Below are 21,359 nucleotides of genomic sequence, written 5' to 3'. Positions count from 1 at the left end.
AGACACAATCTGCATCCCGGTGCCCTCCCCTGTATCTGGCAATCAGAGACAGCCTGCCTCTAAAACCAAGATCATTATTTTTAAAATCAAACAGATCATTATTTTTTGAATTGCTATAGATATTGAGTTAAATTCTCTTAACAGATATGTTCTTAAAAGCTGTTAAAAAGTGCTGAAAAGAATTAAACTACATTTCTAGGCAGGTTTATGGGCAGAGGAGAAATCAGGAGATGGAGGTAGATTTGTTTGAAAAAGAATTTCTGAATAAGTGCCCTCAACAGCACAATCCTATTCATGCCTAATTGGACATAAGTTCCATTAAATTCAATTGTATGTATGTCATTTTGTCACTGGAGCAAATATTTCCTTACGCCAAGGAGGACTCCCAAAGCTGAAATTCCCTAAAAGATGTAACGGATGTTTGCATTGGTGCCACTGCATTTCTGTGTAGGGAATTAGGTAGAACTGGGCTGTTACTCCCATAAAAGTGTGTAGAGGATTGCAACCTAAGGTTGGTGTTGGTTTATAGTAGACTACAGTGTCTTTATCGTCTGAACACTTTCATTTCAAATGTGTGCTGTAAATTAAGTTCAAATTTAAAAAGTATTTGTTGTGATGTTGTGCTTCTTCTTTGATTCTTGGCGTATACATGCCATTATGAGAAAGGGTTTGTAATATAGGACCGTTTTATCTTAAGAACAAGTTTCCTGAAAAATACATCTGCTCATTTTAAAAAAGAAGAAAAATAGAAAAGAATAATAATTTGCACTGACCCTTCACAGCCTTTCTGCCAAAGATTAAACCTGGATTATTGAACTGTATTGCTTACTAAATATTAAGTAGTAGTTTGGGAACTTTGGAAATCACAGAATATGTTCAAGCTCTTTGAAGACTGCTGCTTTTACAGTATTATTATTATTATTATTAACAGTATTTATATACCGCTTTTCAACTAAAAGTTCACAAAGCGGTTTACAGAGAAAAATCAAATAACTAAATGGCTCACCGTAATAACTTATAGTAATAACGTACACAACCAATTAAGAATGTGCAAGCCAGAAAATTGCATTGTTATAGTATAGACTGTGTAGCTGGCTGCCATTCAGACAAGACACAATGCATGCTTTTCAGCCATTGTGACCAAGTTAGTCATAATTTGGCTTTAGTGAGAAATTGGCTTTTCGACTTTTAGACAACAATACTGACTGTTCTGTGGCATACTTGTAATAAGAAGAGAGCAGGAATCCTCCTGGGATCACAGCAGGAAGAACTGGAGTGACCAGCACTAGGCCTCCTTCTCCAACAACAAGTAGTGTGCCTTAGATATCTGCAAGCTCAGCATCCAAAGATTCCAGAATCCGCATCTCAGAGGGCCTCCAGGACTCGGCCACTACTGGTCATGTCTGAGAGGTGTTCTGAGGGCCACTCCATGGGCTTTCTTGTTCCTCAGGATGCCTCCTAGACGCAATCAGAAGTCAAAGATGTGAATTAGATGTAGCTTTCAGTCACATCCTGGAGGCCTTCTGAGGAGCCCATGGAGTGGGCACAACCCTAACATGTTTAATTGCAGAACTGTGACCCTGCCCCCCACAGACTCCACCATCAGTGGATTTCAGTATCTGTGGGGAGTCCTGGAACAGATTCCCTGCAGATACTGAAGGCCCACAGTATCAGTTGGGTAATGAAGGAGAACCAAAACTTTCAAACCTTATCAGCAAGCTCTTTTTGCACCATTACTTGATGTCACCCAGTATCAGCTTCGTTCCCTCCTCACTTACATCATCCAAAGCTAAGGTTTTGCCTTCACTGAAACAGGTGTACTGTGGTTGCTTAACTTTTACTAAAATGTATTCCATCAATATTATGGCTTGTGTTCATTCAGACATGTCCCAATCCTATGGGTGTGCTGTTCCACTGGAGCACACATTCCAGCAGCATGACACGGTTTATGGGGATAGCAAAAGGTTAAGTGCCACTCAGCCCTGCTGGGCCACCACACGTCAGCGGCCTGCCAAGGAGCCCTGATGCTAGTAAGTCAGCATGGGGCTGGGTGAGGGGGAGGAACAGGGCAGCGAAGGGTGGAGAGGAGTGTGTGTCAAGGCTGGGAAGGGAGTGGTATCAGCACCAGCAGTGTAACCGATATCCTGTTCCTAGAGGCAGTCTAAAACATTTTTATTTTTCTTGGATGGCAGTGTTATCCTAAAAAAGGGCTAAAAGCGGTGTTATGAGTTTTTACCCCAATTAATATTTTAATCAATTTAAAAGCATTTTTATGAAGTGTAATCACTGTCATATCGGTGGTATGTATGTGTTTTATGACTGTGGCTGTCAGCAGACACAGCCACTCAAAGAGCACAACTACATAGTCAACTACTTGAGTTAAACTTACAGGAGCCATTTTAGATTTGTATGCTATTGTATGAACAGCTACAGGGAACTTAATGCTGCCAAACACTAACAAATTAAAACACTGCCAAATTAGAACGTTGAAAAGATAACAACTTGAACCAACAGAATTGCACATCGCATTGAATTGCTATGGAAACAGACTTGTTTTAAAGTACTGTTGAAAAAAACAACACACCAACATGGCAAGCAACCATTAAACTTTTGCTTACTCATGAGTAAACATGAACATGTAGCTCAGTTTCACTTTCCAGCAGGTTAATACTTTTATCAGATTGGAGGGAGGGACTTCTTTCTTGAGTGTTTTTGGGGCCCATGTTCATTGGATCGGGACAATTCTGATGGCATTGCATTCCTCTTGGCCTGCCCTTTCCAGTGCACCAAGGCATCTCACCTACTCATGAGTAAATGTGCACTGTGTTCAGTTTCACTTTCCATAGGGCTCCATGCATTTTCCTTGGCAGCTTCTGAGAATGCTCAGAAGACTGTAAAGGCAGTTACAGCAACAGAGCTCTCAGGGAGGTAGGGGCTTAGAAACACAGACAGAAGCACTCCGGTTGAACCGCAGGTGCTCCGCAGCCACTTAGGTACATTTTGGAGTTATTTTGTTAATTGAGCAGGATATCACATTTTATAAGCCAAATTTTATGTTCTAGTGGTGTTATTTCATTTATACCATTTTAGACTGTCCCTGCCTATTCCCCTTCCAGGCCTCAACCCTCATTCCTGGGTCTGCTGGCACAGGTCCAGGTAGACTCATTTTGGAAGCAGAGGCTTACTTCTGGGCAAGGAAACAAATGTTCCGTTACCTGGAGGAGATTTCTGGGACTGCCCCCTCCCCACAGGATGTAGTGCGCACTCCAGTGGCATGTCTGTATTGGCAGGGTTTAAGATAGATTTGGACTGTTCATTGCATGAGAGCAAGACAGTGTGTGTAAGTATGTGGTGAGAATAGCAGGGACAGAAAAGTGCATCTGAAGGATTTTGTGGGAGATTTGACTTTTGTCTGAAATAGACTGTTATTAGAAGGTATAAATACAACAGAATTCCGATAATCCAGCACATTTTGGACTAGTGGTGATGAATTGTTGGAAAGACTGCACTATCAGCTGGTACTATGCTACCATTGATTATCCCTGGATCTAGAGTCTCTGTCACTGTAGCAACAGGATTACTATAGTGCTTTCATTACTGCCAATCCACTCGAGTTGCCCCTGAGCTGCTTTTCTAGCCTGTCTTGGCAATACCATTGCCAAGTTAGGCATGACTATGCCTGTGCAAAGGCAAGTGAGTTCAGGAGTCTGCTCCCAAGCTGGGAGTGCTTCTGCAAAATTTTGATGCCATACTATCAGACCGCTGGACTATTTGTTGCTAGACTACTGGAGTTTTACTATACTGTACTGGTGCAGAAAATTTCTCCATCAAACATTTTGTGACGTATGTCAAAGCAGCAACAGTTGAACCCAGAGTATGTCTTAGACAAAAAACGAACAAAAAAACCTCAGACTTTACTCCATAGTACTGGTAGCAGCTGGGGTGAGTAAATTTCAGCAGTCAGTTACTAACTAAAAAAGTGATTTAGTGTTAAGGGCCAAAAAAAAAAAAAAAAGCATATTTAGTTGTCCTATCCAAATATTCCAACTCCCTTCTAATGCCCACTTTTTGGGTACTTAACACCCTCTTTATTTCTAGGATCAACAGCTGTGGTGTGCAAAGAAATGAACAGAACTCCTTATCAGTTGAGCAATTAACAAGAATTTATTGCTACAAACACATACACTCCTGCAAGTCCTCTTGTCCAGAAGCTTTCCCTCCCCAAAACTCCAATTAACTCAGTGGGTAAAGATCCAAAGCCTCCAGTCCAAGTCCAATCCAGTCTCCAAAGCACAGTCCAGTCTTCTGCAGCAGAGTCCCTCCTCACCAGCAGTGTCCTCTCCAGCAGAGTGTCTACTCCAGCTGGGTCCTGGCAGTTCTCTCTTCTGTGTTCTCCAGCAGAGTCCTGGCAGTCCCCTTCTCCCGTGTGTCTGTCCTGTAAGTATGGGGTCAGGTAGCCTCTTGGTCAGGATCCCTCTGGGTCAGGTAGCTTTGCTCCTTCTGAAGCTGCCTTTTATCGTTTTATGTCCCATTAAGTCCAAATTAGGCTCAGGTGAGCCATCTCCAGTCCATGTCCATTCAAAGTCCCATCAGGGTCAAATGAAGCTCAGGTGTCCATCAGAGTCCCATTGGCCTTGATTGATTACAGCTGTGGAGCCAGCCCTTCCCTTCCCAGAGCTGTCAAACAGCTGTCAAAACATGGAATCGCTGTCAACACCACATCATCCAGCTGATGATCTTCCATTATTCATTCATTCATTTTTCACATTTTTATACCGCCCTCTACTGAATTCAATAGGGTTTATTATTTCCAGGTTCTTGTGGATATAATTGCAGCAGGCAATAAATAAATACTAGAGTCTGAGAGGAATATTAACAGCATGATAATAGTCTTTTACTTGGAAGTAAATTTCACTGAATTTGGTGCAATTTACTTTAGCTCAGGACCTGACAACCCAATCCTATGGTTCCCTCCTCCTTGTTGATGCAGTAATGCCCAAATGTCTACTGCTGCTTCCTGCAGGAGGGGCAGTTGCAGAGGTTTCCACTGGGTAAGGGAACATTTGGAAGGGTCTGCTTGGACCTGCACTAGTGAAATTGCTGGTCAGGTTCAGGAAGGAGACTGGGATTTGGCAGCCACTGCTGCCAACAAACCCATCTTCTTCACGGATACAGTCCACAAATCCCCCACCCATTGCCTCCCCATTATGTCGTCCCCCACCACATTACTTCGTTCCCCCTCCCCCAACCTAATCCTGCCTCCCTTGCCATCCTTCCTGCCTGTTTTTGGCATGGCTGCACCACTGGAGGGGGGTGGAATTGAGCTGTTAGCATATTTCACATAACGGCATTCAAATGGAACCGGAAGAAACCAGGGGGGATACTCTCCCCCCCCCCTTAATACTGGATATACTTCCTTGGATATACTTCCTTGTATATCATTTTTTTTCATCAAAACACAGAAAAGAATATTTGTCTAAGTCACTGCTTGTCAGGTAGATAAAACCTGAGAGCATATAACCAGGAGCAGACAAATTAAGTATTAGACACTTTTACATTAGAAATGAGTATTGGGAACTCCACTGGTAAGAATGTACAATTCTGAATCAAGTACACTTGCTGGGTTGCATTTTAACAAGGATTTGTGAAGGACTGAATATCAGTTTTATGTTATTCAGAAGGTGGCTGTGCGGGTTCACTGGCAGAGGTGACGATCAGTTCGGGAAGGTTGTGTAATGAGCTATGCCAGGCTACATACAGCTATCCCAGCCAGAATGGGGGCAGCTACATACAAGTCTGGAATAAACAATGGGGGTAGTAAGTGCTGAGGGATAAATATGCTTGATGATAATTCATCAGGCATGCGGTTGGCTGCCAAGGGTGGTGGGGGGAGAGAAGCAATGCAGGGCTGTTGCATTCATTTCTACCCTTTGGTAGCATATGACTGACAGCTGTTGGATCCTGAACTAAATGGACCCTTGGTCTGACCCAGCAAGGCTTTTCATACAAAGGAAATAGAAAAGTTAAAGGACCGTTATGTAGTATGAAGGTGGGCTTCTACCCACAAGTTAAACTCTGGCTAGTCTGTGCTTGGAATTTTAACAAAGGCTAGATATCTAAAATAAGTTTAGCATAAGCCAGAACTAAGTGCATCAAACCTGACAGATCTGAATAACTTGCAAACTTCTTGCACTGAGAAAATATCAAAGAGAAATTAACAACAGAAGGAAGTATGTGAAAGAGCAACACAATTTAACCTTAAACACATTTTTGTATGTATTGATGATAACCTGTTTTCAAACATAAACACTAATTCCATTGGTTTTCTTTTATGATTAGCTAGGTTGCTAACTGAACCGACTATCTTAGGGCTCAATCCTAACCAAATTTCCAGCACTGACTTAGCTGCAGTGCAGACCCAATGTAAGGTAACAAGCATACCCTTACCTTGAGGAGGCCTCCTTGACTGCTTCCCCACTGCAGGTTGCAGTGCACACTACATTGGCACATCTATGTCAGTGCTAGAAAGTTGGTTAGGGTTGTGCCCTAAATAGCTTTAGTCTGTATGTCGGGTAACACATACATGAATACACAATTTGTGTGTGTGGAAGAGTCCTTACCATTTGGCAAAGGGTTCATTTAAAAGGCCTAGTGATAATGTAGCATACCTGTTGGTTTTGTCTGTTTCCTTGGCAATGTGTAGCTTGGTTTTGCTTACTCAGCACAGATAATTTTTCCCCCTAAATTTGGCAAGTTTGAAAAAGGGCTATCATCTCAAACTGTTTCAAGTGCAAAAGCAGGAGAGAAAAAACAAATTCTGTAGAATCAAGCATTGACACTCAAGGACTCAGAAGGAGAGACAGCAGGTGTATATTGAAGCATGCTCAGAACTTTCAATCAAGCTTTCAAAGAGCTGAACACAAAGGGATTAAGGATATTAGCTTTCTTGAAAGCACCTAATCGAATTCAGCAATTCATATTATTTTTTTTAGCACTAAATAAGTCTTTTTCTAATAAGAATTCGTGCCATGTAATAATAGAAGATATTTGTGTGGAGTGAGCGGATGAACGAAAACAAGAACATTTTGAAAATGCAGAGATTATTCTTTGTTCTTCTTACATTGCCCACGAATCCCTTTAAAACACGAGACAAGGTAATTTGGATTAAAATTGGGCCACAATTTTTTTGAGCTTACTATATTCTCCTTTAGGTTTTAAATGACCTAAGTCTCCTCCTAGATTTCAGGGCATACTCCTGTCTTAGAGGAGACAGTCTGAATGTGCTATCCTACCTTCCTCTCTTTCCTAGTGATCCTACTCTGGCTCCAAGCTTCAGATCATTCTTTCATGATCCCACCTCATCACTGCCAACTCCTTAGTTGAAGAAGTTCAGGTTGGCTCACCCTCTTCAACCCAATCAGCTTCAAAACCTTGAAATGAACTGAGCACCCACTGTACAATGGAGCCCCATCCCACTTTCCCAAGGTGGTCAACCTATAGAGACTGTTCTGGGGTGCCCTTAAACAATCAGCTTGCCTCAGGATACCTATCAAGTTTTATGTATTCCTGTTAGCCCTGCATTGGACATGTCACATGGGAGGCTAGCCTTGATAAGTTCCCCTCTTTTGCCAGTGATAAAGTTGAGCAGAGTCAACTGCAATTTTCTTAAAAACGATGGACATTGATGCTGTTTTTGTAACAGCACGTGCAGGCAGAAAATGTGTAACTTCTGCCATCACAGGCCCTCATTAGGATAGAGCTGTTTGTTAGCAATGGACAGCTCCTATTAGGTGCCTTGCTACACCAAGCACCAGTGTGCTACAGCCCCATCATGCCACAACACTCCAGATGGCTGCACAGGCAACTAGTGACTTCACCGATAAGATTCGGGATCTTTTTACCTTGTTTGTGTGACACCGTCTCCCCCAACGAGGACAAGTGGTATTCTGGTTTTCATCCCTGCAAGATGTTCTCATTGTTTACAATTTACTGTCTTGGATCCTATACTTTCATAAATTTAACCACTACACTACATTCTCACATTACACCAGAACCAGGGGACATCCACTAAAATTGAGTGTTGGGAGAGTTAGAACAGACAAAAGAAAATATTTCTTGACTCAGCCTGTGGTTGGTCTGTGGAACTCCTTGCCACAGGATGTGGTGACGGCATCTGGCCTGGACGCCTTTAAAAGGGAATTGGACAAGTTTCTGGAGGAAAAATCCATTACAGGTTACAAGCCATGATGCGTATGTACAACCTCCTGATTTTAGAAATGGGCTATGTCAGAACGCCAGATGCAGGGGAGGGCACCAGAATGAGGTCTCTTGTTGTCTTGTGTGCTCCCCGGGCATTTGGTGGGGCTGCTGTGAGATACAGGAAGCTGGACTAGATGGGCCTATGGCCTGATCCAGTGGGGCTGTTCTTCTGTTCTTACTGCCTAGCACATCTGACAGCTAACCCAAGTAAATGTTTCCAAATTGGGGATGTTTGCTAGAGGATCTGCACCTATGACTCAAGTTGCTGGATGCACATCTAAATCTAATTGCTTTTAATCAAACAAAAGCCAGATAAGTCTAGGAAGCCCTCAAGGCACCAATCTTTATTCACTGGCAGCCCAATCCTATGCATGTTTACTCAGAAGTAAGTCCCATTAGAGTCAATGGGGCTTACTCCCAGGAAAGTGTGGATAGGATTGGGCTGTCAGTCATTAATGTATATGCTTGGTATGCTAATCATGCAATCCTCTGCACCTTTGAGTTCTATGGAATTTACTTCCAGGTATTTGTAGGATTGTAGCCTTAGTCACAAAAATAGGTACAGAATTTTTGAGGAAATAAAGTTTAATGGACATTCATTGAAATCGTAGCACTGTAGAGCATTGTCTTTAAATGGGAATGGAAATGCAGAGACCAGGCTGAATCCTTCATGGTTCTCAACCGAAAGGCACTGAAACCAGCCAGCTATTGTGCATCCATCTGGTCTAACTATCTTCTTTGCCACTCATTGTTGATTGGTTTGATATTGAGCATCCTTCCCCCATTCTATATAATTGGCTTAATTGCACAACACCACCCTTTTTTTCCATGAAACTATTAAGAAACCTGTTGCTATAATCAGGACACTTATCTGCAGCTGCAAATGGTCTATTTTTGTACCCAGAAATGAAAATCATGGATATATGACGCATCCCAACACCAGCTCTGTGCATTAGCAAGATGAAACTGCAACTGCCAAAGCTCTGCTGGATCTGACATAGGATCAGCAGAAGCCCATATAGCAATGCATGCTTGGCAGGAAAAGGAGGCAGAGAAGAGGAAAATCTTTACATCTGCCAATGCCAGGACAAAAAAGGAAGACTTTGGGCAAAGATGGTCAAGGTGATTAAGTGAAGTTACATCATGCTACTATGTTGAAGTGGTCCCAGCTTCCTCACCCATTTGCTTTGAGAAAAACATATAGTAGGTTTAAAGAACTTCCATGTGATTGCACCACCATTCTGGTGGTGGCCTTGCACAAGATCCTGCAGTCTCTGACAGGTCCATATGCATCATGTGACTATACAGAGGATAAATGACATTCACTGCTTCATGGTGCTTGACCTCATAGAATTTATCCCCTCTCCACTTTGTGTGCTAAAGAATACCACTGCATTACACATACTAGATTGATCATTCAGTGTTAAATGTGTTTGTACAGAGGGGGCCCATATCCTGTATCCACAGATTCAGTTATCCACATATCAGGTCTGTGCCAAATACACCCCCGCACACTCTCATCTCTGGAGGGGCTTCTGAGCTCAGCAGAGGTCGAGCATGTCCAACCCCAGCCTCTGCCAAGCTCAGACTGAGCTTTAGAGCTCAAAATACGTGACTTCAGTTTCACAGAGAAATTGGAAGTGCCATTTTAATTAAAATGTGACATCCAGTTTTTCCATTAATCCAGAAGTCACGTGTTTTGAGCTCTAAAGCCCAGTCTGAGCCCAGCAGAGTCTGTGAAAAATACGTTTCTAAGGTCCTGAAATTTCAGGAGGGTCTTCTGTCACCCTCCCCCCTTTTAGGTGAGATCAAGTCTCCTAACAAGGAAAAACCAGCAGAAAAAGTCTCCTTGGGCTGTTCCAGATGCTCTGTTTTAAAGGACTGACAGCCCAATCCTATGCATGTCTACTCAGAAGTAAGTTCCATTGTGTCCAATGGGCCCTGTGCCCAGGAAAGTGTGGATAGGCCTGAATCCCTCAAAATGGGCAAAATGAAAGACCATTTCCCTGCAAGAGACAATTTGGGTGAAATTAGAGAGTGCTGTCTGTTCTCCACCTCTCCTAATTTTCCAGGGGAAAATCCTTTCATAAATTACCCCTCAGCCCCTGTTTAATGTGGTGGAGCTACAAAGCTGCCTTATTATATGAAATAAGGAACGGGGAACCAAAAATTCTTTTCTACTTGGCTTTTAGTTGAAGCTGAAAGGAATTTGGGGGGCTTTTGAAGCTCACCTATCCTTGGAAGCAAATTTTAACAACTCCCTGTCATTCTTTATTCAGGCTTGGCTTGGGAGAATTTTGCTGGCATTTCTAACTGTCAGGATGTTTTTGGTTTGCCTCAGTAATCCGATTCTTTTGTCCTTTTGTAAGCTTTGTACCCACTGCAAAGCTGAAGCAGACATTCAGAGTTCTGTGGTGGAAATGTGTGAGAATTATATGCAAACCATGGAGGAACTGACCATATTGAGTTAAAATGTATATAAGTTGAGCCTACTTATCCCCTGATTTTCTGTCCATGGATCTGCCTAAATGTGGGTATCCCAGACCCTCCTTGAGCCACACTTGGTTCAGCCTGAATTCTCTGAAGGTGAGCAGAGCTCTACAGCCTTTGCAGGCTTCAGAATGCCTCCTTGAGGCAAAAAAAAAAAGTGTGACTTCTGATTTTCGAACGGAAACCAGAAGTGATGCCTTTTAAAGGCATACAAATGTCACTTCCGATTTTTATCCGAAAACCAGGTCACATTTTTTTTGCCTCAAGGAGGCATTCTGAAGCCCATAGAGTCCACTCTGCTCTGTTCCAGTCACCTTCAAAGGGGTTGAAAGCACGGATTTCATTATCCACAAGTTTTGGTTTCTGCAGGGGGTCCGAGAACAGATCCTTCACGAATACCGAGCCCCACTTGTATATGTACCTGTATAGGTACATATTTTTATTTCCAATTTCATTGTATCCTCATTAAGAAGTGCCTATTTTTTATCCTACAGATATGTTTGTGCAATGCTACCTTTCCATGAAATGGGCAGCCCAATCCTAATTAAATCTCTCCCAGTGTGGTCTATGTTGCATCCAGTGGGGGATTTTGTCTGTTGGAGGTCTCTTTGGGGTAAGGGGACATTTGCCCTCCCCCTGCCCCTGCTCTGGAATTACCCTCGCCAGCAAGACTCCTGATGGCCACTGGCACAAGTGAAAGAGTGTTGGCCTTCCTGCCAGCACTTTCACAAGCCCTGTTAAGCTATTTCATGACAGTGCACACCAGTGGAATGTATGCCACCAGTAGAGTCTCTTGACAGGACTGGGACATGAAATCAGCAAATTGCCTGTAACCGGCACAAGTGGATTTTCTGCCATTACTGTATGGTGCCAGGGAGGAGGAAAAAATCATTGGCAGAAACCCGATAAAGCTACTTTAATCACTTTTATAAATGGAAGCTGACAGAGTAATGAAGGGGGATGCAATATTTCCGGGTTTTCCTAGTGTGATCATACCTGGGGTAAGAAATGTTTTCGTTGGATGTAGTCAGTGAAGGGCATGGGCATTATGCTATATAGACCTTTCCAATAAAGCGAGGTCATGTGAATTTGAACATGAATGGATGAGCTAATTAGACACTGTTTTTTGTAGTTTAACTGATAATCAGGTCAGTGCAAGGTAATTGCAAGAAATGGACTTTGCTGCAATGAAAAGTGATTATTCACAAGGCTAATGAAAGCTGTGCTTCCAAATGAAAGCGTTAACAAGCCATGAAAGAATAGAGGTACTTCTAATTAAAAATGAATATCAAATGCAAAATACCAAGAGAAGATGAAGTGTAGGTACCAGGTTTATTTGAAAAACAAAAGTGAAAGCAAATACCATCAAACAGATGCCAGGACATGGGCTTATTAGGCGTATCCTACACTGGCTGATAAGCTGCATCTATAAAGGCTATAAACAGGAAACCAGCATTGCACTCCTGCAACTGGCATGCAGACACATACTGCTACTGAACCTGGAGACATCATAACTTGTAGCCACTGGTAGTCCTGCCCTCCATGAGTTTGCCCAATCCCCTTTGAAAGCCATCCAAGTTAGTGACCATCAACACGGCTTCTGGCAATGAATTCTACAGACTAATTATGCATTGTGTGAAGTAAATGTTGATTTTGCTGAATTGCAGAAAAAACTGTGTAAGTCATGTGGTTGATTTGCTATTTGGAATTTCAAAAATCATTAACTGTATTATAATTAGAGTCTATCAAATTAAGATGATTTAACTAAACCAGCTGTAAGAGATCCTGGACTCATTCTGACTTGAGTGTACAGCAAACATGCTCATCATAACAGAGAGCTAGGATTGCCAGACCATTTTTGTTCTTTCTTGACAGAATGCATGTTGGGAAAGGGCAATGGGAATTAGATGCCCAGTTCTTTGAGGAATAGAAAACTCAGAGAAAGGAAGAGAAACTTCAGCTTTGAGGAAGAGAAAACTCAGCTTCTCCACTTGAGCAAATAAGCCTGACAAATGAGAAGTTCCCAGTGCAAAGGATTATTATGTTTTATATATTCAGTATTTGTTTGAATTTGGATATAAACTCGGAGTGAGTAGCAACTCTTCAAAACGTGCATGTATAGAACAAATCTATTTTTTAAAAAAAGATAATTTAAAATATCAAATCTAAAAACCACATTCTCAAACATGGCGATTCCAGCCACAAAACATCACTCAAATGTAGGTTGGCACAGAAAGCCTGCTACCTATCAGCAAATCATGGTTTGACAATTGGGAGCACCTTATGGGTTTCCCCCCCCCCCCCGCCCAGCCATGTTGCCTTTTCCCTTCCAGCATAGTGTGAACTATGCTTCAGCGTGTTGTCTGAAGGAAAAGGTGACTGGAATTTGGAACTTCTTAGAAAATTGAAAGCAATTAAAAGTCTAGATTGTATTATTCCCTTGATTACTATTATACTGGGACTGTGGATTACATAGATATAGGTTCATTTAGGGCTAAATATTTTTCATCCAGAATGATCTCATAGATCTTATCCCAAATAGATTCCAGTACGCTCTCAACTTTTCTTCAGAACATCTTTTCGTTTGCGTTACAAAAAAGGATACAAAAGCCTCCCCTTTGTTTTCCTACATTGGAAATACATCTTAGCCAGGTATTTCCTAAAAACTGATAGGGGTCATTGAGAACTTGGGCTTCCCTTAGCCGCATGATCCTCTCCTTTTGTGTCCAGGTTCCATTCAGCTACTGTTTCTTGCTGTGAGACTAGAGCAGCCCCCTCCAAACCCCCGCCCCTTGGGTCAGATTCAGGGTTTGGGTGAATCCTTACCCCTCCCTATGACTGGCACTATTTGCACCTGGGAAGGCATTCCCAGCGCGAAGCAGTCTCCAGTTTGGACTAGAGTATGGTGCTAGAATGTAACAGAAAAGATTTTTATGTTGAAAGTTAATTCCAAATAGGAATTATGTTCTAAAATTTAGCAGACATGTTATACTATTGCATGCTAATTCTACCTGCTGTTTTTATAAGAATGGTTTGCTAACTTAAAGAAATAAAGTCACGCTAAAAGAATATTCTGGTTTAGTAGGGAAGTCCTATTGCTGTCTAAGAAGCATATGCTTCATTATGCATCTAACAAGGTATTTTTAGTTAAAAGCCTGCAGAAGGCTTGCTGTTACAATTTCAGAATATCGTGGCAGTAAACATGCTTATTCAAATGAACCCTTAATGCAGTCCTAATAGCATTCACATCCATCTACAAAGGACTTGCGTGAAGTGCCTGTTACTAATTGTCTGTACTTTCATTTTTGTATTTTACTTTTCAATTCCGAATTGAATGCTAATATAGTTATATAAATATATAATGCATGACACTAGATCTTGTATTAGAAGATCTAATGCATTTCCACTCTATGCACTTCCACTCCAGTTCTTGAAGCTACTCACATCCAGTCATGTCTGTTGCAGCGGTGCCCTGTATGACTCCACTTTTAATGGGGAAAGTAGATGCAGCATCGTTATCTGAAAGCGTCACAAGATGTCAGCACCAGTGCTCTTATTTCAGCATTGTGCAGGCATATAACAGCTGAGTGGGTAAGCTACTGATGTAGTCATCAGATATTGCTATCCACTCAGCATCATGGTGCTCTTGTGGGAGGTCCAGTGCTTCTTTTCCCACCTTGATGTGCCCTAAGTTCTTATCTTTCTGTTAAGTGTGCTTAGTAGCAGAAACTGGTCAGCCACCAACAAACCACCATATAAGCCATTGTTGCTCATACTATCCTGTACTCTTAGAATTAGTAAAGGTCAATATATCGTCACTTCTTAAATGAAGCCTAAGGTTTCCAAATCACCTCTAAGTGAAATCTCTATTTACTTTAATAATCTGCATAGAAGAGAATACTGATATACTATTTAATGTAATTCAGCAAATATTATTTTTTCCAGATATTCCTTCAGTTAAAATAATAGCTTCCAGACCATGGCCAGAAGAAGGACAATCTTTAACTTTGATTTGTGAATCCAAAGGAAAACCACTGTAAGTGATTTAACAAGCAATATATTTTTGTTATTTTCTTTATTTTCCTTTGATTGCAGTCTCTGACTGCAAAGCTCCACTGTTTTTTCTCTTGTCCTGGGGTGTAAAGTGATCTCTGGTACAGAAAACCCCTTGAAGCATGTCTTCATTAAGTGCCTATGGAAGACTGGTCTTTTACTTTGTCATTTATTTTAGTTTGGGGAAAGGATTCCTGCTGTGCATTTTTTTTTTTTTAAGTATGCTATTTCAACCTGAAAGGATTGCAGGCTTATTTGCTGTTCTTATCGTCAGACTGATGATGGGTACATATTCTCAAAGCCTCACATCTGATGAAAAACTTCTAAAATCAACACTTTTTTTCAGCAAAGTGTTGAACTCTCTGCCTGCCTTCATTGTCATTTACATGGTAATTGGAAATTTAATGATATATGCAAATTGTCTTTTCAACTATCTCACTTTTAAAAATAGCAGTAAGAGAGTGGTATATGTAAAAAATTCACTGGGAATTTGTTTATTAATTCCTTCAGAAACAATCCTTACACCCACCCTGGAAATATGTTAGAGTCTGTCATTTGAAAACAGGATTCAAAATGCTCCCTATTATATTAAATGCCACCCAAGAAGAGCCCTTTTATTCTGAGATAGCTTAAAAAACCATGTAAGTACTGTTTCAGGTATGAATAACTCACTTAGCTTTATTGAGTGGGTCTAATGATTATAGAAGTAAAAATACATACAATCTGCATTTAGATGATAAGGACCCATGTATCTGTTATATTACTTAACCACCTATTTTACTAAGTATTGTAAGTCACTAGCATTAAATATAGAGCCCAAATTCTGTTTCAAACGCATTGCTCCTGTATGGACTCTATTTTGAAAGACTTACTAACCACTAATACATTTAGTTCCCTTGGTACTTGAAAGAAAAATATTTGCAGAATAATAATAACAGGGCCAAAACTTCTCCTCTCCAGATACTGACTATCCAATTAGTTAGTGCTCCATGCAGAGTGGGTTTACACAGTCATTTCTGTGTTGCGTGCAAATTTTCCCAAGGCTGCAATTGCGCAGAGAATATTTCATGTGAAACAATCTTTGTAGATGCAGTTGCTGCTTCTTTATGACAGTTCCAGTGCTAATTGGGTGGTTGGCCTATAATCCCATTCCAAGCAAATCAAGGAGCATCTCACTGTGGCAAGACTGTGTAGACACTATAGAAATAAAGTATGAAAGCAACTTGCACAGTCATGGAACATGAAACTGACACTGAAAAAGTGGCACTGCAATTAGACCATCATGCAGAGGCATCTTTTACACCAGTGGTTCCAATCTTTAGGAGCCCGCGGACCACTGAGGCAGAGGTTGGAATAGTCATGAACAACATGCAATGCCAGCTGTGAGTGGTTTCTGCCCTCTCTGGTGGTCTGTGGGGAAGCATCTCCCAAGTGAGCGCTCCCACACAGACCACCAGAAATGGTGGAGAACAGACCATCCACAACTGCAGCCATGGGGAAGTATCGCCCAAGTGAGCATTCCCCCACAGACGACCAGAGAGGGTGGAGAATGGAATGCATGCAACTGGCACTTCAGTGCTGGCTACAGACAGTCCATTCTCCACCCTCTCTGGTGGTTCGTGAGGTACACTTGCTCACCAAGAAGTGACCAAAGGTGATATTTTTCTGAGGTCTTGTGGACCATTTCTCAGGGTCTTGCGGACTACCTGTGGTCCACGGATCACAGGTTTGGAACCAGTGCTTTACACAAACACCACCATCATCTGAACCCAGCTCATATGTGAGGTTGTTTTGCACTCTCCTGAGGTACTAGGGAAGATATGTGATGCTGCATGCGTGAATTGATAAGCATGTTGGCAGAAACACAAAGGCAAAGTGAGCTGTTGCAATCACTTACTAAAAATACAGTATTCAGGAATCCCCCCCACCCTTGGAAAAAGAATGCATGAAGCAGCATGGGCCACAGTCAGCACAGTTGACAGTTCTGTTTGCAGTCTGTATTTTTTTTTAATCTTCAAATGAGGTGTTCATAGTCTTTCTGCCCAATCCTATTGCCCACCGAGGATAATCATTGAAAATGTAACCCCCTGCCCATCCACCCTCCCTACCCATGACATGCCCTTGCTGCCAGCTTATCGTCACTGGAAGAGTCACCCAGAATTGCTGCTACATGCACTGCACCTCTCACCATTTGCAACAAAGACCTGGAAATACGCAGCAGCAGTTAGGCTTCCATACTGCCATAAAGGGCCATTCACTGCCAGAATGAGAGTTTTGGCAGTGCTAGGCCTGGGTAGAACTGGGCCCTTAATCACTTAACACCTATAATATTTCAGTGGAAACAAATAACACACATCCTATACAAGTAGTACAGAAATGGTCTCTAAATTCTTGGAGATACTATGCCAGATATATTTTAATGTCTACTGTTTGTTTCTCTCAACCTTCTTCCTCTGTAATGGGTACCACATTTTAAAATAATTTTCTTGTCGTCATAGTCAGAATCCCTAGCCAGACATTATGTTTGACAGGTGTTAGACTAGAGGTTAAATTTGCTCTGTATACTTGTTACTCAGAAACATTAATGTGGATGACTAATGGTTACTTGACAGATCAAATAGGTGACTTCTCTGTTTCTTTGTCTTTTTAAAGCACGTATGTGAAGATTTTTGTTAGGCAGAAGAAAGTTGTTCAGTAATGCCTTATCTTTTTTTTTTTTTATTCTCCTATTAACTTGCTTGACTGAAATTGTCTATAACAGTGTTTCTCCACCCAGAAGTAACTGACAATAATGCCATCACCAGTTACTTCCAGTAGTATTTCCAGTAGGTGGACCATACAATGTGATGCTGTGAAGAGAAACATTGAGAGTCTCTAGAAGATATTTTTGAATCTAATTCTTTTGTGTCTTTCAAAGAACTTGTGAACTTTCTGAAATAATGATAAGAAACAGATCACTGATCAGAAAACTCCAAATCTGCACACATCATGAGCTTGCTGCATGTTAGTCAAGATCTTGCCAGAATAAGACTACAAGATTAATCCAATTGTGCACAGCCCACAGGTGTACACATTTGTTCCCTATTGTGTATATGCAATGTTGGGCTTAATGTGCCTAACGTTAAGAAATGGCTTAATGTGCATCACAATATTTATCAAATTCCTTGACAATACACATATCAAAATATCAAACGTGTCAACCATGTTATATAATGTAATACTGTGCATTTAGAATCCTTGAATTAATGGAAGAAATCAATGGAAAAATTATGATGAGAAAAAGAAACATATTATCCATAGTTATGCATTTCTTCTAACATGACTATTCCTCTATAATATTTTGGTAGTTCCTTGTCCAAAGACATGTTCAAAAATATCTGAAGGACACTTTAAGATATGTCCCTTGACTTTTGAGGTCAATACAACAGTCTTGTAACCACACTGAGGGCACAATCTTAACCAGGTCTACTCAGAAGTAAGTCCTATTTTGGGGGGACTTACTCTCAGGAAAGCGTGGTTAGGATTGCAGCCTGAATTATGCATTCTGAGTTATTTACTGTGCTAAATACTGAAAGCTAGACTATTCTCAGAAATGGTACACTTTTCACAATCGGCGTGAGTGCTGTAAACCAGGGGTGCCCAAACCCCGGCCCTGGGGCCACATGCTGCCCTTGAGGCCTCTCAATGTGGCCCTTAGGGAGACCCTAGTCTCCAATGAGCCTCTGGCCCTTCAGAGATTTGTTGGAGCCCAACGCAACTGCTCTCAGCGTGAGGGCAACTGTTTGACCTCTTGAGTGAGCTGTGGGATGAGGGCTTCCCCCACTGCTTGCTGTTTCACACCTGTGATGCAGTAGCAGCAGTAAAGGAAAGGCCAGCCTTGCTTTGTACAAGGCCTTTTATAGGCCTTGAGCTATTGCAACACCTTCATTCATTCATATAAGTTCCATCTTTAATATATTCATTTATGTATACTTATGTAAATATATTCAAATTTTCAATGTAAATCAATTCTTTCCCCCCCCCCCCCAGCCCCTGACATAGTGTCAGAGAGATGATGTGGCCCTCCTGCCAAAAATTTTGGACACCCCTGCTGTAAACTGTCTAGTTCTGTGGGAAATACTGTGTTTACAACAAAGCATTCTAATACAATGCATTCTATAGACAAGTTATAGAAATACTTGATATAGAATAGATGATCCTGTTCATAGAAAAATGAATAGATAATCCTGTTCATAGAAAAAATGTTCCATCTTTCACTCTACAATCTAAAAATAGCACTCTTTAATCCTTCATGGAACAGTAAAACAAAGGATGAGATGAGACTCTTGAAAAACATTTACAATGTCTTAAGGCTATGACTCATGTTAACTTTAAAGGTGTGTGTTGATCTATGGTAAGGCCACACCTGGAGTATTGTGTCCAGTTCTGGTCGCCGCATCTCAAAAAAGACATAGTGGAAATGGAAAAGGTGCAAAAGAGAGCGACTAAGATGATTACGGGGCTGGGGCACCTTCCTTATGAGGAAAGGCTACGGCGTTTGGGCCTCTTCAGCCTAGAAAAGAGACGCTTGAGGGGGAACATGATTGAGACATACAAAATTATGCAGGGAATGGACAGAGTGGATAGGGAGATGCTCTTTACACTCTCACATAATACCAGAACCAGGGGACATCCACTAAAATTGAGTGTTGGGCGGGTTAAGACAGACAAAAGAAAATATGTCTTTACTCAGCGTGTGGTCGGTCTGTGGAACTCCTTGCCACAGGATGTGGTGATGGCGTCTAGCCTAGACGCCTTTAAAAGGGGATTGGACAAGTTTCTGGAGGAAAAATCCATTATGGGGTACAAGCCATGATGTGTATGCGCAACCTCCTGATTTTAGAAATGGGTTATGTCAGAATGCCAGATGCAAGGGAGGGCACCAGGATGAGTTCTCTTGTTATCTGGTGTGCTCCCTGGGGCATTTGGTGGGCCGTTGTGAGATACAGGAAGCTTATCTCATGTTCTTATGTTCTTATTGTTCTTATGATTAGTATTTTTCTTTTAATTTTCCTAATTTGCTGAGGGGGATGAAAACTGTAACAAATGCACAGGGAGGGTTAAGGGATCTTTAGCACTTTGTCCCCAGAGTGGTTGTGATCCAGAACATGTGTCAATATATGAATTATTTACATTAGAAAAATGTTTCAGTTCGAAGTCAATTAAATAATAGGTAGGTAGTGTGTAGAGATGCACTATTTGGATTGGAACAGCAGCAGGGGCAAAATGTGAAATGTCCCCTCAGCCCCCATCTGCTGTACTTTTGCCATGGTTAACATGGCCCACATGCTAGTAACCAAAAATCACCAGTTTAACACAAGCATTTAATGCAATGTATATTTTTTTCATTAGCTTATTTTAAAATATGTTAGTGAGGCAAACATGACAGTGGGGTGGAGTTTTTGAGGAGATAAGAGCAGCTCAATTGCATCTTTCTCAATTTCATCTTTGGCCATATTATTAATATTTCTAGTGGTAAGAGGAGGAGGAATACTTATTAACAGTATTTATTAACAGTATTTATATACCACTTTTCAACTAAAAGTTCACAAAGCAGTTTACAGAGAAAAATCAAATACTTATATACTGCTTTTCATCAGAAGCAGTTGACAAAGTGGTTCACATTATAAAATAAATCAGTAAACAGTTCCCTGTTCCCAAAGGGCTCACAATCTTAAAACAAATCACCAGCAATGTGCACTGGCAAAGACTTCATGCTAGGGTGAAGAGGGACAGTAGCTCTCCTCCTGTTAAATATAGGCAGACATCGCTTTTCAAGGTGCCTCTTTGCCCAGTTATGCCTTAATTATATCTGTGATGTAATCTTGAAGATACTCCCATGCATACTTGTATTTCAAAAACAGTGGAACATGTTCCATCTCCTTGGATATGCTGAAGTACATCTAGCCCACACTGCACTTGACATGGTGTGCAAAATCTGCTGCCTCCTACTACTGTTGCTGCTTCCTACCCCACTTAGCTAGGAGTGAACTGATCCAAAGGCAGAGGGCAACACAATCCTCTTCCCATCATACCTCCAGATCCAAGTGCCACTTCCCAGCTACAGGGCAGCATGCTGGGAGGAAATTATTGAAGGGCCCAATCCTATCCAATTTTCCAGCCCCAATGCAACTACAATACAGGTGGAGCCTATTTATCTGCGTTAGTTTCATTCCATGACTTGGCGCAATTAACAAAAACGCGTTGTGCTAAATTCCATAGAGTTACGCAAATACACTGCAGCCTGACACTTCCGGATGGAAGGAAACTAAGGCAGCTGTTATCAATCCCCTCCGCTCCATACTCAGCCCTCCCTGTTGCCAGCTGCCTGGCTTCCTTCACATGGGATGCTGATCTTTTAAGAGTCCAGCCCTATGTGTTTCTACTCAGAAGTAAGCCCCATTGTAGTCAATGGGGCTTACTCCCAGGAAAGTGTGGACAGGATTGTAGGCTAAATCTCATGCTTTGCTTGGTGGGAAGACTTGCTTGTGTCCGTGATAGCCTGCACCATGGGGGGG

The 21,359-nt window shown here is 41.6% G+C and overlaps 1 protein-coding gene across 2 annotated transcripts in view; it reads left to right on the top strand.

Annotated features, from left to right (window-relative positions):
* Positions 1–21,359, top strand: part of CADM2 (cell adhesion molecule 2) — a 149,575-nt gene that overhangs the window by 23,445 nt on the left and 104,771 nt on the right. For both annotated transcript variants that reach the window (XM_066620758.1, XM_066620757.1), the window contains exon 4: positions 14,695–14,785. In XM_066620758.1, the coding sequence (XP_066476855.1) occupies positions 14,695–14,785 (91 nt within the window). The remainder of the gene's footprint in view (positions 1–14,694; positions 14,786–21,359) is intronic.

The sequence above is a fragment of the Tiliqua scincoides genome, chromosome 3 (assembly GCF_035046505.1).
Source record: "Tiliqua scincoides isolate rTilSci1 chromosome 3, rTilSci1.hap2, whole genome shotgun sequence".
Lineage (NCBI taxonomy): Eukaryota > Metazoa > Chordata > Lepidosauria > Squamata > Scincidae > Tiliqua > Tiliqua scincoides.
The sequence above is the reverse complement of the archived record's forward strand: the minus strand, read 5'-3'. Positions and strand labels throughout refer to the sequence as shown.